At 43.8% G+C, this 14,346-nt stretch overlaps 2 protein-coding genes across 2 annotated transcripts in view; one reads left to right on the top strand and one right to left on the bottom strand.

Moving 5' to 3' along the window:
- Positions 1-5,476, bottom strand: part of polr3a (polymerase (RNA) III (DNA directed) polypeptide A) — a 50,239-nt gene extending 44,763 nt beyond the window's left edge. The window contains exons 1-6 of the mRNA XM_072667610.1: positions 5,361-5,476; positions 3,357-3,492; positions 2,969-3,106; positions 2,025-2,196; positions 1,764-1,918; positions 544-783 (exon numbers count right to left, since the gene is read on the bottom strand). Of these exons, the coding sequence (XP_072523711.1) occupies positions 544-783; positions 1,764-1,918; positions 2,025-2,196; positions 2,969-3,106; positions 3,357-3,492; positions 5,361-5,404 (885 nt within the window). The 5' untranslated portion in view covers positions 5,405-5,476. The remainder of the gene's footprint in view (positions 1-543; positions 784-1,763; positions 1,919-2,024; positions 2,197-2,968; positions 3,107-3,356; positions 3,493-5,360) is intronic.
- Positions 5,477-12,253: 6,777 nt separating this feature from the next.
- Positions 12,254-14,346, top strand: part of LOC140544267 (zinc finger MIZ domain-containing protein 1-like) — a 64,135-nt gene continuing 62,042 nt past the window's right edge. Inside the window, exon 1 of the mRNA XM_072667715.1 lies at positions 12,254-12,450. The gene's annotated coding sequence lies outside the window, so the exon portion shown is untranslated. The remainder of the gene's footprint in view (positions 12,451-14,346) is intronic.

The following is a 14,346-nucleotide window of genomic DNA, read 5'->3' as shown; positions in this document are numbered from 1 at the left end:
AAGCGTAGGGGGCGCTCTATAATGCTCTATAATGGTCATATGATCCACACGCTCATTCTGACAGACTGTAATACACTACAGGAAGTGTAGGGGGCGCTCTATAATGCTCTATATTGTTCATATGATCCACACGCTTATTGTGACAGACTGTAACACACTACAGGAAGCGTAGGGGGCGCTCTATAATGCCCTATAACGTTCATATGATCCACACGCTCATTCTGACAGACTGTAATACACTACAGGAAGTGTAGGGGGCGCTCTATAATGCTCTATAAGGTTTCATATGATCCACACGCTCATTCTGACAGACTGTAATACATTACAGGAAGCATAGGGGGCGCTCTATAATGCTCTATAATGTTTTTGTTGCACTGCATCGGTGCTGGTGTGAACACAACCTCAGTCCAGTGTTTGTTAGCAATGTTAGCCTAGCATTTCGCGTTGAAATAGTGTTTATAATAACTCCGGGGTCAGAAACCCATCCCGTTACTACGGACTGCTGCTTTTATAACCAAGCGCGGAAATCAGTCGATGGCCGACCTTCTTAATGACGTCATTGAGGAAGATGATCTCCGTGAGCTTCATCGTGAGGTCGTCCTCGTTGGTGCCCGATTTGAGGTCGCTGACAACTGATGGGCGGATACAGAGGGGTGGGACGAGGAGGCGGGTCAGAATGAGGTCAGCAGGTTTACCCGCCTCAGGGTTCATCAGCAGCAGAGGAACATCTTCATTAGGAATCCTCCGGAACAGATTCAGAACCACCAGTGGGTTCAGGTTCTCCTGGAAGAACGAAGATCAGAACAATTTCCATCTTTCATATTTTAGCATTAAATTTTACAGTAAACGTCCAACCCTCGCTCTCCACCCAACCCTCGCTCTGCCCCCCTCACCCTCGCTCTGCACCTTTCACCCTTGCACTCCACCTTTCCCCCTCACTCTCCAGCCAACTCTCGCCCTCCCTCTCCATCCAACCCTCACACTCGCCCTCCAGCTCTCACCCTCTCCATCCAACCCTCGCCCTCCAGCTCTCACCCTCCCTCGCCCTCACCCTCCATCCAACCCTCGCCCTCACCCTCCATCCAACCCTCGCTCCCTCACCCTCCATCCAACCCTCGCTCCCTCACCCTCCATCCAACCCTCGCTCCCTCACCCTCCAGCTCTCTGCCACCTGCCCTCTCCATCCAACCCTCGCTCCCTCACCCTCCATCCAACCCTCGCTCCCTCACCCTCCAGCTCTCTCCCGCCTGCCCTCTCCATCCAACCCTCGCTCTCGCCCGCCCTCTCCATCCAACCCTCGCTCTCCCTCTCCATCCAACCCTCGCTCTCCCTTGCCCTCTAGCTCTCACTCTCCCTCTCCATCCAACCCTCGCTCTCGCCCGCCCTCTCCATCCAACCCTCGCTCTCCCTCTCCATCCAACCCTCGCTCTCCCTTGTCCTCTAGCTCTCACTCTCCCTCTCCATCCAACCCTCGCTCTCCCTCTCCATCCAACCCTCGCTCTCCCTTGTCCTCTAGCTCTCACTCTCCCTCTCCATCCAACCCTCGCTCTCCCTCTCCATCCAACCCTCGCTCTCCCTCTCCCTAGATGCACTCTGGGCAAAACCCGGGTGAGCACAGACTCCAGTCAACCCAAATAAGCCCAGGTAAAGAGGGTAAGCCTACTGAATCCAGGTCTATCCAAGTATGCAGCTTTAAGTCCATACAACCCACAGGTAAACCCAGGTAAACCCAGGTAAACCCAGGTAGGCCCAGAACCGCTCACCTGTGCCCTGCTCAGCAGTGCCTCCACCTCCTTGTTGTGTTCGATGGCAATGTCAAAGGACTGCAGGAAGTCAGAGACGATGGGGTCCACCACCTTCTTAGTGGTCTTATACTTCTCATGGATGATCTTCAGTAAACCACACTTCTTTACTGGACCTATCAGAAGAAAGGGGAGGAGGAGGAGGAAGGTGCCCTTCATTAAAGATCCCTGCAGGATTGAAAGCGGGTGTAAATTCTACTGGCTGTTGGATCACACGTGTACCGTTGAAGGCGTTGCAGTACAGGCAGACGTTCTTCTTCCTGCACTTGTCGGATATCTTCTTCTTGAGGCCGCGTTTCTGCAGGTAGGCCAGGCCGGGCCGGCGCAGGTAATCCAGGAACTGCTGCCTCTCCTCCTTATTCAGCATGATCCGAGAACACGTCTTACAGATCATCTGATGCAGACGGGGAGAGGTTCAGTTACTCATTCAGCCTTTTCCCACACACACACACACACACACACACACACACACACACACACACACACACACACACACACAGTCCTGCAGTGCTGTGGTAGTGTGCTTGTAAACGTCTGAGATCTTCCTAACGTGAGAAGCTCTAGCTTGCCGTCTCCATCACTCTCCCTCTCTACCGCTCTGCCGCATTCCCTCGCCCTCCAGCTCCAACTCTTGCTCTCCCTCACCCTCCAGCTCCCACCCTCCCTCTCCACCCACCTCTCACCCTCCAGCTCCCAATCGAACCCTCGCACTCCAACCTTCACCCTTCCTCTCCACCCAACTTTCACATTTCCTCACCCTTCAGCTCTAACCCTTGCTCTCCATAACCCTCCAGCTCTCACCCTTCCTCTCCACCCAACTCTCACCCTTCCTTACCCTCACTCTCCATCCAACCCTTGCTCCCAGTCACCCTTGCACTCCAACCTTCACCCTCACTCTCACTCTCCAACTAACCCTTGCTCTCCCTCGCCCTCCAGCTCCAACTCCACTCTCCCTCGCCCTCCAGCTCTCACCCTTCCTCTCCACCCAACTCTCACCCTTCCTCTCCACCCAACTCTCACCCTTCCTTTACTAAAGAACCTATAAAAGTGAGAGAGGATGTAAAATTGTTCAATAATACTTTCATAAACTGCTACACTGCAGAGCACTGCCATGTTCAGACCCTCATTTATCAGTAGCTCAGGTGTTTCCTGTGCGGCGAGCTCACCTGCAGGATCCCGATTGTGGCTTTGAAGTAGCCGATATGGAAGCAGGGCAGCTCCAGGTCCAGGTAACCATAGTGACCGAGACAGTCAGCCAGGTTCTTCCCGCAGGTCTCACATGGACGATCCTTCTCACTTGTGCCCTGACGGAGAGCAGAGGGAAAGACAGGTGAGGCACATTGAAAGGCCATGGTATGCCAGGTGCGATACATTAGAGCCTCAGCCAAGCCGGGCGAGGGTGCGCCTCACCAGCCTCAGCCAAGCCGGGCGAGGGTGCGCCTCACCAGCCTCAGCCAAGCCGGGCAAGAAAGCCTTGCGAGCCTCAGGTAACTTAGATGAGGCATGCCTCATGAGGCTGAGGTAAGGTGTGTGTGAGAAGCATGTTGAGCCTACCATGCGGTGGTCCAGCACTCCATAGGACAGTGGCGTGTGGCTGGTGTCCTGACTGTACAGGTTCTTACTGACCACCTGGATATGAGCCTGCTGACGCATCTGCTCTGCCGACTTCATACCGAAACAGATGTGGCTTCTGAGAAGATACAAGAACAAAGAAATCTGTCAATGATGAAGACACACATGCTCAGAGGTCACCACAGAAGACCGATTTCGGTCCTGTGGGGTCTTCAACAAGGGCTGTGTTTCCAGACTCGAGATATTAGGTGCTTCACTAGAGCTGTTTAGGCTTAAACTATAACATTTCACCGACCTCATCAAAACCTCAGGTCTGAACAACCAAAACTCAATGGAAGGCAAAGGTTCAGAACTCAGGTTCGGAAACAGCGGAGGACCTGGTGTTCAAATCTGTGGATTTTTTTAATTTTCTCAAATTTTACAGTGAAAACAAAGGAGCATCATGCAAAAACGTGAGCATCCCGAGGGATGAGATCACCTCTCTCTGTTTATAATGCATAATGCTTTAGGGGTTGTGCTGCAGCCAGTGGCACAGTGGGAGTACCACATTTCTCTCACTGGTCGCTGGTTTAGCCGTTTTAGCACATGAAGCCATGGTAAGCCCACCTGGTAGACTTGGTATATAACATATTATGCACTTTGTTTCTAAACTGGTGTTTTTAAAGCTCTGAAATGTGAATTTAAACAGCAGCTAAAGCTGTTCAGTGAAGCTCGAGTTTCTGCACTGTGGCCGTTTTCATTATTTCAGCTCTGAAACTTTTCTAATGTTCCTCAACCAGTAAACTGCTCTTTCAAGTTGATCAGATCTTATTTGGGATAAAATATAAAAATATAGAACCTATAAAAAGTGGATCTCTATGAATATCAGATTTTCAAGTATCTGCTGATACTGAGTACCGATACGATACTAACTCAAATACTTAAATACTCGATACTCTGCTCTGAAACTTTTCTAATGTACTGTTCCTCAACTCAACTGTTCTTTCAAGCTTATTTTGGATAAAATATAAAAAATATAGAACCTATAACAAGTGGAGCTCTATAAGTATCAGGATTTAGAGCAGAGTATCGAGTATTTAAGTATTTGAGTTAGTATCGTATCGGTACTCAGCATCGGCAGACACTTGAAAATCTGGTATCGGAAAGGAAGGTGGTATCGATGCAGCATTCTAATATTATTTTAGAATTATATATATATATATACATACATATATATTTAAAAACTGTGTAGTTATTATTAACATACAAAAAGGTGCAGAATTTCATGCAAAGAACACCTTTCCAACTGTTAAGCGCAGTGTAAACTGACCATGCTTTGAGGTTGTGCTGCAGCCAGTGGCAACCTAAGAGTACCAGATTTCTCACTGGTCATAAACACTTTAGCACATAAACGTCTTCAAACTTAGGCCTAATATTCCTCCTAGTATCACACTGATGTCTTCGGTAGCCCTGCTGTCCCACCAGCGTCAAAAACCCGGGCCTCTGAAACTGCATGGACAGAGGCTGCCCTGTAACCCTGTGTATACACACATGACCCATAAGGCCTCCGGTACTGACCCCAGGGTCTAAAGGCTTGATGTAATGAGCTTCATGTGAGAGGTCAGAGAAGCAGCTATGAGATCAGATGAGATGGATGGATGTGTGTATGAATATGACAGGGAACCCAAAGGTGGCATTCAGTTGTACGTGGTTTTGGGTGAACCCCTGGGTGAATTTCTAAGACACTGACGGTCTGTTTATGTCCCTAAAGCCCCACGTGTTGATCACTACAGTCCTCTACACGACAGAAGACCAGAGAAGGCTGCTAGAGCTGCTCCGCTGCTGAAATGTGCTTCTCCTCCGAACCTGTCCGGTCCACCTTAAGAGCTGCAGCAGTGACACACCGCTCTGCTTCACGCGCCCCACTGTAACCACTGCAGCATTTAAGGTGGACCGGAAAAATTAGAAAGACATGTCAAATTAATCCAGCGATTAATCCTGACTTACATCTTTTTGGCCACATCCGTCTCCCTGAACTGCTCCTTCACCATCCTGCCAGCTTTTCAGGCTCTAACGCAGAGAGGAAAAGTCCGAACACCAAACCAAACATGAGAGACACGAGGGACGAGCCGCCACACTGCAGCGTTCCCCAGCGCGGCCGCCCTTCACAATAAAAGCCCCTGCAGGCCGACAGAGCCCGGGCATCTTAACAGGCTTAACAATTTAATACAATTTAATACACTTTAATACAATTTTATTTAATTTAAACAATTAAAAGCAATATTATAATGAAATAATGTAAAAAATATATATATATATTAAAATGAAGACCCTCACTACTGAGTTGCTTTATATATTGTATATTAAATTGTATATTATAATATATAAAATAGAGTGATCTAATATTGTATAGTTATCTTTAGTAATAAGTATACATTTATTTTAATATTTATAATTTTCTAAACATATTAATGGTAAATGTTTTATTATTTTTTATTGTTATTAACACTTTTACTGCTCATAATGATGACATGCTATAATAAGTAACAGTAACATATGACAGTTGCTGGTTAGAACATCATTGTGGATAATATTACTTATTTTTTCTGCCTGTCCCTGTAACTGTTTGTTAGTTTGTGGCTGATCTGTAAAGGGTTTTATTTATTTTATTTTATTTAATTTTATTTTGCTTTATTTTATTTTATTTTATTTTATTCTATTTTATTCTATTTTACTTTACTTTATTTTATTCTTTATTATTTTGTGGTTGTTCTTCATCAGCTCAGGGAGGTTATTTTATTTTATTTTATTTTATTTTACTTTACTTTATTTTATTTAATTTTATTTAATTTTATTTAATTTTATTTTATTTTGTGGTTGTTCTTCATCAGCTCAGGGAGGTTATTTTATTTTATTTTATTTTATTTTATTTTACTTTACTTTATTTTATTTAATTTTATTTAATTTTATTTTATTTTATTTTATTTTATTTTATTTTATTTTATTTTATTTTGTGGCTGTTCTTCATCAGCTCAGAGAGGTTCTTTTATTTTATTTTATTTTATTTTATTTTACTTTATTTTATTTTATTTTGTGGTTGTTCTTCATCAGCTCAGGGAGGTTATTTTATTTTATTTTACTTTATTTTATTTTATTTTATTTTATTTTGTGGTTGTTCTTCATCAGCTCAGAGAGGTTCTTTTATTTTATTTTATTTTATTTTATTTTACTTTATTTTATTTTATTTTGTGGTTGTTCTTCATCAGCTCAGGGAGGTTATTTTATTTTATTTTACTTTATTTTATTTTATTCTTTTTTATTTTGTGGTTGTTCTTCATCAGCTCAGAGAGGTTATTTTATTTTCTTTTATTTTCTTTTATTTTATTTAAGAATTGTTTCAAAATAAAAGCTGAAATAAATCGGCACTTTCTTAAAAGGAAACATGAGGTTTGTTTCTGCACATTCTAAATATTAAACTGTGCTTTCAGACACAATCTGAAGAAAACTGAGCACATTTGAAAGCTGTAAAGAAGAAAATGACGAATGATACTTTTCTTAGGAAACGAGCCTGAGCCTGGTGGAACGTGTGATTTACAGTTTGACCAGTAGAGGGAGACATTTAGCCACTAATTTATAGGCGCTCCACACTATTGTCACTATTGTGGGTGAGCGCAGACTGTGCCATTAAAAATACACTATATGGACAAAAGTATTGGGACACTTGCTCATTCACTGTTTCCTCTGAAATCAAGGATATTAAAAAGAGCGGATCCTGCTTTTGTTGGAGTAACTGTCTCTACTGTTCAGAGAAGAAGACTTTCTACTAGATTTTAGAGTAGAGCATTGCTGTAAGGATTTGATTGCATTCAGCGACAAGAGAATTAGTGAGGTCAGGATGGTGGATGATTGATCACCACCCCACCTCATCATCCCCAACTCCCCAACTCATCCCAAAAGTACTGGATGGAGCTACACCACCATCATTCCAGTGAACAACCACTGAGAAGAACCAAGACTCAAAAGGAGAACCTCCCTGAGATCATGAGGAACAACCACTGAGTGGAACCAAGGCTCAAAAGGAGAACCTCCCTGAGATCATGAGGAACAACCACTGAGTGGAACCAAGGCTCAAAAGGAGAACCTCCCTGAGGTCCAAAAGAACAACCACTAAGAAGAGCCCAGACTCAAAAGAGAACCTCCTTGAGATCATGAGGAACAACCACTGAGTGGAACCAAGACTCAAAAGGAGAACCTTTCTGAGATGATGAAGAACAACCACTAAGAAGAACCAAGGCTCAAAAGGAGAACCCCCTGAGATCCTGAGGAACAACCACTGAGTGGAACCAAGACTCAAAAGGAGAACCTCCTTGAGATGATGAAGAACAACCACTAAGAAGAACCAAGGCTCAAAAGGAGAACCTCCTTGAGATGATGAAGAACAATCACTAAGAAGAACCAAGGCTCAAAAGGAGAACCTCCTTGAGATCATGAGGAACAACCACTGAGTGGAACCAAGACTTAAAAGGAGAACCTTTCTGAGATCATGAAGAACAACCACTAAGAAGAACCAAGGCTCAAAAGGAGAACCTCCTGAGATCCTGAGGAACAACCACTGAGTGGAACCAAGACTCAAAAGGAGAACCTCCTTGAGATGATGAAGAACAACCACTAAGAAGAACCAAGGCTCAAAAGGAGAACCTCCTTGAGATGATGAAGAACAATCACTAAGAAGAACCAAGGCTCAAAAGGAGAACCCCCTGAGATCCTGAGGAACAACCACTGAGTGGAACCAAGACTCAAAAGGAGAACCTCCTTGAGATGATGAAGAACAACCACTAAGAAGAACCAAGGCTCAAAAGGAGAACCCCCTGAGATCCTGAGGAACAACCACTGAGTGGAACCAAGACTCAAAAGGAGAACCTCCTTGAGATGATGAAGAACAACCACTAAGAAGAACCAAGGCTCAAAAGGAGAACCTCCTTGAGATGATGAAGAACAATCACTAAGAAGAACCAAGGCTCAAAAGGAGAACCTCCTTGAGATGATGAAGAACAATCACTAAGAAGAACCAAGGCTCAAAAGGAGAACCCCCTGAGATCCTGAGGAACAACCACTGAGTGGAACCAAGACTCAAAAGGAGAACCTCCTTGAGATGATGAAGAACAACCACTAAGAAGAACCAAGGCTCAAAAGGAGAACCTCCTTGAGATGATGAAGAACAACCACTAAGAAGAACCAAGGCTCAAAAGGAGAACCCCCTGAGATCCTGAGGAACAACCACTGAGTGGAACCAAGACTTAAAAGGAGAACCTTTCTGAGATGATGAAGAACAACCACTAAGAAGAACCAAGGCTCAAAAGGAGAACCTCTCTAAGATCATGAGGACGAAGTACTAAATGGAACCACGGGTGACTGAAGTGATCTGAGGTCAGCAGCTAGACCTTACAGCAGGAGCTGTGCGAGCAGATGGTGTGGTGCTGGCTCCGTATGGAGGGAAAGAGCAGCAGTCATGGTCTGAACGATTCAACACACACACACACACACACACACACACACACACACACACACCTGCAGCGGCCTTCAATCCTATTTGTCCAGATTAGGGTCAGTGAGGGGTCAGACAGAGCCATATGCCTCCACTGTAAATGTGCTCTTCTGCTTCCAGCAGCCCCAAAGTCCAGCCAAAAGTTTGTGGACACCACTTCTAAGCTACTGCACTCATTGCAAGAACTGCCAATAGAATAGGACTCTCTGGAGCAGATCAACATCATGACCCTATTGGCTCCATGCTGCCTAATAATGCCAGGCGTGGGCTAGAGGGGTATAAAGCCCCCCAGCATTGAGGAGCAGTGGAGCAGTGGAAGGTATAAGCTGGGGAGGTGAGGTGAGGTGAGGTGATGATCAGTAATGCTCTTGTGGCTGAATGCCATCAAATCCTCCCAGCAATCTAGTAGAAAGCCTAGAGACCAAAGCAGGAGGAACACTTTCAATATCCTGAGTGAGCAGGTGTCCCAAGACTTTTGTCCATGTAGTGTTTAGTTGTATTTGAATGTGTTAAACTTTTACACTGTAAGGATTAAAGAATGCTGTGTGTGTGTGTGTGTGTGTGTGTGTGTGTGTGTGTGTGTGTGTGTGTGTGTGTGTGTGACATCACCACTGCTGCTCTATAACGCCTCTTTGTTATTGGAGTCTCCACCACAGAGCAGCAACCCCCAAAATCTGGAGCCGGATTCCTGCACAGGACCACCACAGCCCACGAAACACCCTGCAGGTGTTCATACCTGGTCATTACCACTGGCAGGTGAGGTGAACGGGTCAGAACATGTGGGTCAGAACATCTCCATCGCATCCGTCAGGTCTCCAAGGAGTCCAACCAGTGACGCGGCAGCCATGGATGCTCTCACTGATGCTCATGGAGGCCCCGCCCACCTCACATCTGCTGCTGATGTTAGTCTTGGTTCTTCAGATCCCACAGCAGGGCACCTTCAGAGGTCCTGTGGAACAGCGTCCATGCAATGCCTTTATCTGTATTTAGAGTTTAATTCAAAGTGGGCGTGGCTTAAACCAGAGGTTGAATGATTGACAGGTCCTTTAACCAGTTCTTCATCCTGACCTGCTTCTCCCAGGTCAGGGTCATGGTGGGTCCAGAGCTTGTGTGGAATCATTGCCCAGCCAACGTGCGAGGTGCATGAACACGGGCTAGGTGGGTTGGGGGTGGGCGTGGCCTCTTAGTGGGTATGTACATGCGTTGGGCTTCCCCAAACGGGCCCCATCATTACAGCCCACCTTAATCTCACATGGGTCCCATCTAGGCCCACCTCCTGGTCCCATCACTGACCACCCTGGTGGGCATCCATATACGGGGCCAACATGGAACCCGTGGACGAAACCTTCTGGTGTTTCCAGTTGGGCTCCTCATGCAGACCCCACATGGGCATGTTATCTGGGTGGGAATGCAGACACAGAGATCCGGCACTGTTCTGATCCAGAGATCCGGTCCGGGGGTTCCGCTGAGCTCAGAGTCCGGAGCAGCAGTGTAATCTGACTCCTCAGCTCTCCACCAGTCCACTCCACACCCGCCCTCCTGCACTGCTATTGGATAAGAGTGCCAGTGGATTTTACTACAGTCCAGCACACAGAACCACATCAATAGTGCAGGGGTCAGCCTGTGAGCTCTCCATAATACTCCATAACAGAACCTGTGATAGACTGAGCCTCTGCCAGAAGTGCAAATAGTAGCAGTATTGTTCAATAACATATGAGGCTAAATGTAGCATTGTGTATATGTAGAACAGAGGGCACAAATAAATGATAATAATGTAGTAATATATATATTATAATTGATAATTGATTGATGGGATTTTCTGCAGATAATGTATGATGTAGTGTGTCTGAGTAAAGTAAAATGTATAATTACAATAATACTAATACTAATAATAACAGCAATAATAACAATAACAACAATACTACTACTAACCATAACAGTCATCATAATACTAATAATAACAGTAATAATAACAATAACAATACCACTACTAATAATAACAGTCATCATAATACTAATAATAACAATCACAATACTACTGATAATTAATAATAACAGTAATAATAACAATAACAATACCACTACTAATAATAACAGTCATCATAATACTAATAATAACAATCACAATACTACTGATAATTAATAATAACAGTAATCATAATAATAACAATACTGCTACTACTAATCACAGTAATTATAATAACAGTAATAATGACAGTAATACTGCTACTATTAATAACAGTAATAATAACAATAACAATACCACTACTAATAATAACAGTATCATAATAATATTAATAACAATACTAATAATAATAATAACAATAATCATAATAATAACAATAATAATAATAACAACAACACTACTAATACTACTAATAACAGCAATAATAACAATAACAACAATACTACTAATAACAATAACAGTAATCATAATACTACTAATAATAACAACAATAATAATAACAATAACAATATTACTACTTATGATAATAAAAACAACAGCAACAATCATAATTCTACCAATACTACTACTACTAATAATAATACGATATGTATTTATAATGTAATGTAATGTATAACAGGGTTGTATAATTATGGAATAATATAATACAAGTAATAATCAATGTGGTTGGGCGGAAATTTGTGGGAAATTAAAATAACTTTTAACCTTTATAATCTTTATACACACCGTAATAGACTTTTACATTTAATAATACAATAAATCAAAAAATAAATAAAAGTATTATTTGTATTTAATGATAGGAAATATTTGCAAGTGCATTATTATAATTAATTTATTTATTTATATAATATTTATATGTATTTTAAATTTGGATTTATCATATACTATCATATACAGTATACTGTGTGACAGGGTTGTATAAAAATGTAATAATACAGTACAAGTAATAATATCCTGGGATGTAGTTGGCTGGGCAGTTTGTGTGAAATTAAGAAAATATATAACTTTAACCTTTATTTCCTTCATAATGTACTTTTACTACTACTACTACTACTACTACTACTAATAATAATAATAATGATAATGATAGACCCTATTGCTTCCACGTATAGATATTGTACATGGTATAGATTGTGTGTAGAATAATTTAATACATTTAATAATTTAATATAACAGGCTGTAATTGGGTTGGCTGTTTGTGTGTATAACAGTGTGCGCCAATCAGAACGCTGGAGGGCGTGGCCTGTCGCAAAACGGGTGGAGCATAAACCGTGCTGGGTGAAGCAGCCTCAGTCTGACGTTCAGAGCTCCATCTGAAAGGAGGGGAGAGAGAGAGAGAGAGAGAGAGAGAGAGAGAGAGAGAGAGAGAGAGAGAGAGAGAGAGAGAGACAGAGAGAGAGACAGAGAGAGAGACAGAGAGAGAGAGAGACAGACAGAGAGAGAGAGACAGAGAGAGAGAGAGAGAGAGAGACAGAGAGAGAGAGAGAGAGAGAGAGAGAGAGAGAGAGAGAGAGATTTAAACGCACGAGACACACACTGCGGATATACTCACGAGCTGCATGACATGATGCTTTTTACAGTAAACGGTAAGTTTTGGGCTCTCGTGCGTATATATGTGTGTGTGTGTGTGTGTGTGTGTTTGCATCAGGGTCGGGTCTGGTGTGTGTTTCAAAACCACTGATCTCTGAGATGAGGGGAGAATTCTGTAAGCGCGTGCATTCAGCACAGCGGGACGGGCGCGCGCGCGTGCGCGCGGCTGTGTGCTGTTTCTCCTGTCGGTGCACGCTGTTGCACGGGTGGACGCACGAGTCAGCAGCTCATTCTGCAGGTTAATAAACTGTTCTGATTGGCTGTGGGGATGAAGGGCTCGTGACAGTAATGTAGGGTGGATGATGAGTTTTTATTGGCTGTTTGTTTGTTTGTTTGTTTGTTTGTTGTTTATTCAGGGTTACTGAGTGTTTGTGTTGGATGTTTGGAAATGCTGCGTGCAGGCAGACACTGACTAACCTAGGGTGCACTCGCTGGCCACTTTATCAGAAACACCTACCTTGTGCTTCCACTCACTGGCCACTTTATCAGAAACCCCTACCCTGTGCTTCCTCTCACTGGCCACTTTATTAGAAACACCTACCTTGTGCTTTCCCTTACTGGCCACTTTATTAGAAACCCCTACCTTGTGCTTTCCACTCACTGGCCACTTTATCAGAAACACCTACCTTGTGCTTCCACTCACTGGCCACTTTATCAGAAACACCTACCTTGTGCTTTCCACTCACTGGCCACTTTATTAGAAACACCTACCTTGTGCTTCCACTCACTGGCCACTTTATCAGAAACACCTACCTTGTGCTTTCCACTCACTGGCCACTTTATTAGAAACACCTACCTTGTGCTTCCACTCACTGGCCACTTTATCAGAAACACCTACCTTGTGCTTTCCACTCACTGGCCACTTTATTAGAAACACCTACCTTGTGCTTCCACTCACTGGCCACTTTATCAGAAACCCCTACCCTGTGCTTCCTCTCACTGGCCACTTTATTAGAAACACCTACCTTGTGCTTTCCCTTACTGGCCACTTTATTAGAAACCCCTACCTTGTGCTTTCCACTCACTGGCCACTTTATCAGAAACACCTACCTTGTGCTTCCACTCACTGGCCACTTTATCAGAAACACCTACCTTGTGCTTTCCACTCACTGGCCACTTTATTAGAAACACCTACCTTGTGCTTCCACTCACTGGCCACTTTATCAGAAACACCTACCGTGTGCTTCCACTCACTGGCCACTTTATTAGAAACACCTACCTTGTGTTTCCACTCACTGGCCACTTTATTAGAAACACCTACCTTGTGCTTCCACTCACTGGCCACTTTATTAGAAACACCTACCTTGTGTTTCCACTCACTGGCCACTTTATTAGAAACACCTACCTTGTGCTTCCACTCACTGGCCACTTTATTAGAAACACCTACCGTGTGCTTCCACTCACTGGCCACTTTATTAGAAACACCTACCTTGTGTTTCCACTCACTGGCCACTTTATTAGAAACACCTACCTTGTGCTTCCACTCACTGGCCACTTTATTAGAAACACCTACCTTGTGCTTCCACTCACTGGCCACTTTATTAGAAACACCTACCTTGTGCTTCCACTCACTGGCCACTTTATTAGAAACACCTACCTTGTGCTGTTCCACTGGACTCTGAACATTGCAGCTATGAGGCTTTCTTGACCTGATGCTGGACTGATGGACATCACAGCTGGGGTGTTTTCCGTGTCTGACTCTGGAGTGACTCCACATTACAGCTTGGATGTTTCCACAGATTGTTCCCAGAGTGGATTTGCCTCACAGCTCGGATGGATTCCCAGGTCTGCCTCAGGAGTTACTCTGCATCGCAACTTGGATGTTTTCCAGGTCTGACTCTGGAGTTACTGTAAATTGAAACTTGGATGTTTTTCTGGGTCTGATCCCAGAG

This window comes from Salminus brasiliensis, chromosome 22, assembly GCF_030463535.1.
Source record: "Salminus brasiliensis chromosome 22, fSalBra1.hap2, whole genome shotgun sequence".
NCBI classification, from domain to species: Eukaryota; Metazoa; Chordata; class Actinopteri; order Characiformes; family Bryconidae; genus Salminus; species Salminus brasiliensis.
Note: the sequence above shows the minus strand (reverse complement) of the source record. Positions and strands in the feature narration are given on the sequence as shown.